The sequence below is a fragment of the Acanthamoeba castellanii genome, assembly GCF_000313135.1.
Source record: "Acanthamoeba castellanii str. Neff unplaced genomic scaffold scf7180000084754, whole genome shotgun sequence".
NCBI classification, from domain to species: domain Eukaryota; phylum Discosea; order Longamoebia; family Acanthamoebidae; genus Acanthamoeba; species Acanthamoeba castellanii.
The window spans coordinates 1-844 of record NW_004457415.1 but is presented as its reverse complement, the minus strand read 5'-3'; the positions used below and the strand labels follow the sequence as shown (position 1 = coordinate 844).

The 844-nt window shown below is 50.1% G+C and overlaps 1 protein-coding gene across 1 annotated transcript; it reads right to left on the bottom strand.

The window, feature by feature from the left end:
- Positions 1-100: 100 nt before the first annotated feature.
- ACA1_201770 (uncharacterized protein) lies at positions 101-703 on the bottom strand (the record flags this gene model as incomplete). The annotated part of the gene is made up of 2 exons (XM_004338220.1): positions 101-225; positions 424-703. Coding segments are annotated over 2 exons (405 nt in total), but the record flags the coding sequence as incomplete, so codon positions are not given.
- Between the last annotated feature and the right edge of the window lie 141 nt (positions 704-844).

The following is an 844-nucleotide window of genomic DNA, read 5'->3' as shown; positions in this document are numbered from 1 at the left end:
GGCCGTAATGTTCGGGTAGTACGTGAGCTCGATCGGCGCATCAGGCAGGTCCGCCCCTTCATTCAACTCAGCTAGTCGCACATCGTTCCAGCTGCATCAATTAAATCGAATCAATAATCTGCAGACTACAAACTCTCAATCTTTTCGCTTGTGAATGAGGAGTGAAGTCTCGTACTGCGATATATTGCCACACCAGATGAGCGCCAGCGTCTCGCCATCCAGCACCTGCGATGAGGCCCAAAGTAATAAGTAATGTAAACGAAAAACAGAAAAACAAAAAAAAAGATAATAACAAAAGATAAATATAATATATCAATAAATTGCCTGTCACACGTGTGATTGGATCGTAACCCGATCTGTGTAAAAACGCCAAGTTCGCACAAGGAGGGAGCGAAGGTTACTCCGTGAGTGAGAGTGATGTACCAGCTGGGTGTTGTTGAGGGAGGGCAAGTTGTAGACCATGACCAGGGCGGAGCCCACCATGGGCAGGCGGTAGAGGCCAGCCTCCACCATGCCCGCGGTGAACTTGGAGTCCACCATCATGAAATCGATAAGGCCACCCTGATAAAGATCGATGGCCGCCATCACCGCCACGCCCTCCCACTCGATATCCACCGAGTCTCGGTAGAATGGGTACAAGCGGCTGAGCTTCTCGTAGAACTTGTTGGCGCTGGTGCCCCCCTTGCCATAGATTGTGGTGGCCTCTGTTGCCCAGTGCACAGAGAAAGAGAAAGAGAACAGATGAAGTAGTCCATACTTGACAAGTAAGCGAGGGGCAGAGAGAAGAGGCTGCACTCACCTGCACCGAGCGAAAACAGAGCAAACAGAAGTCCAAAACCAAACT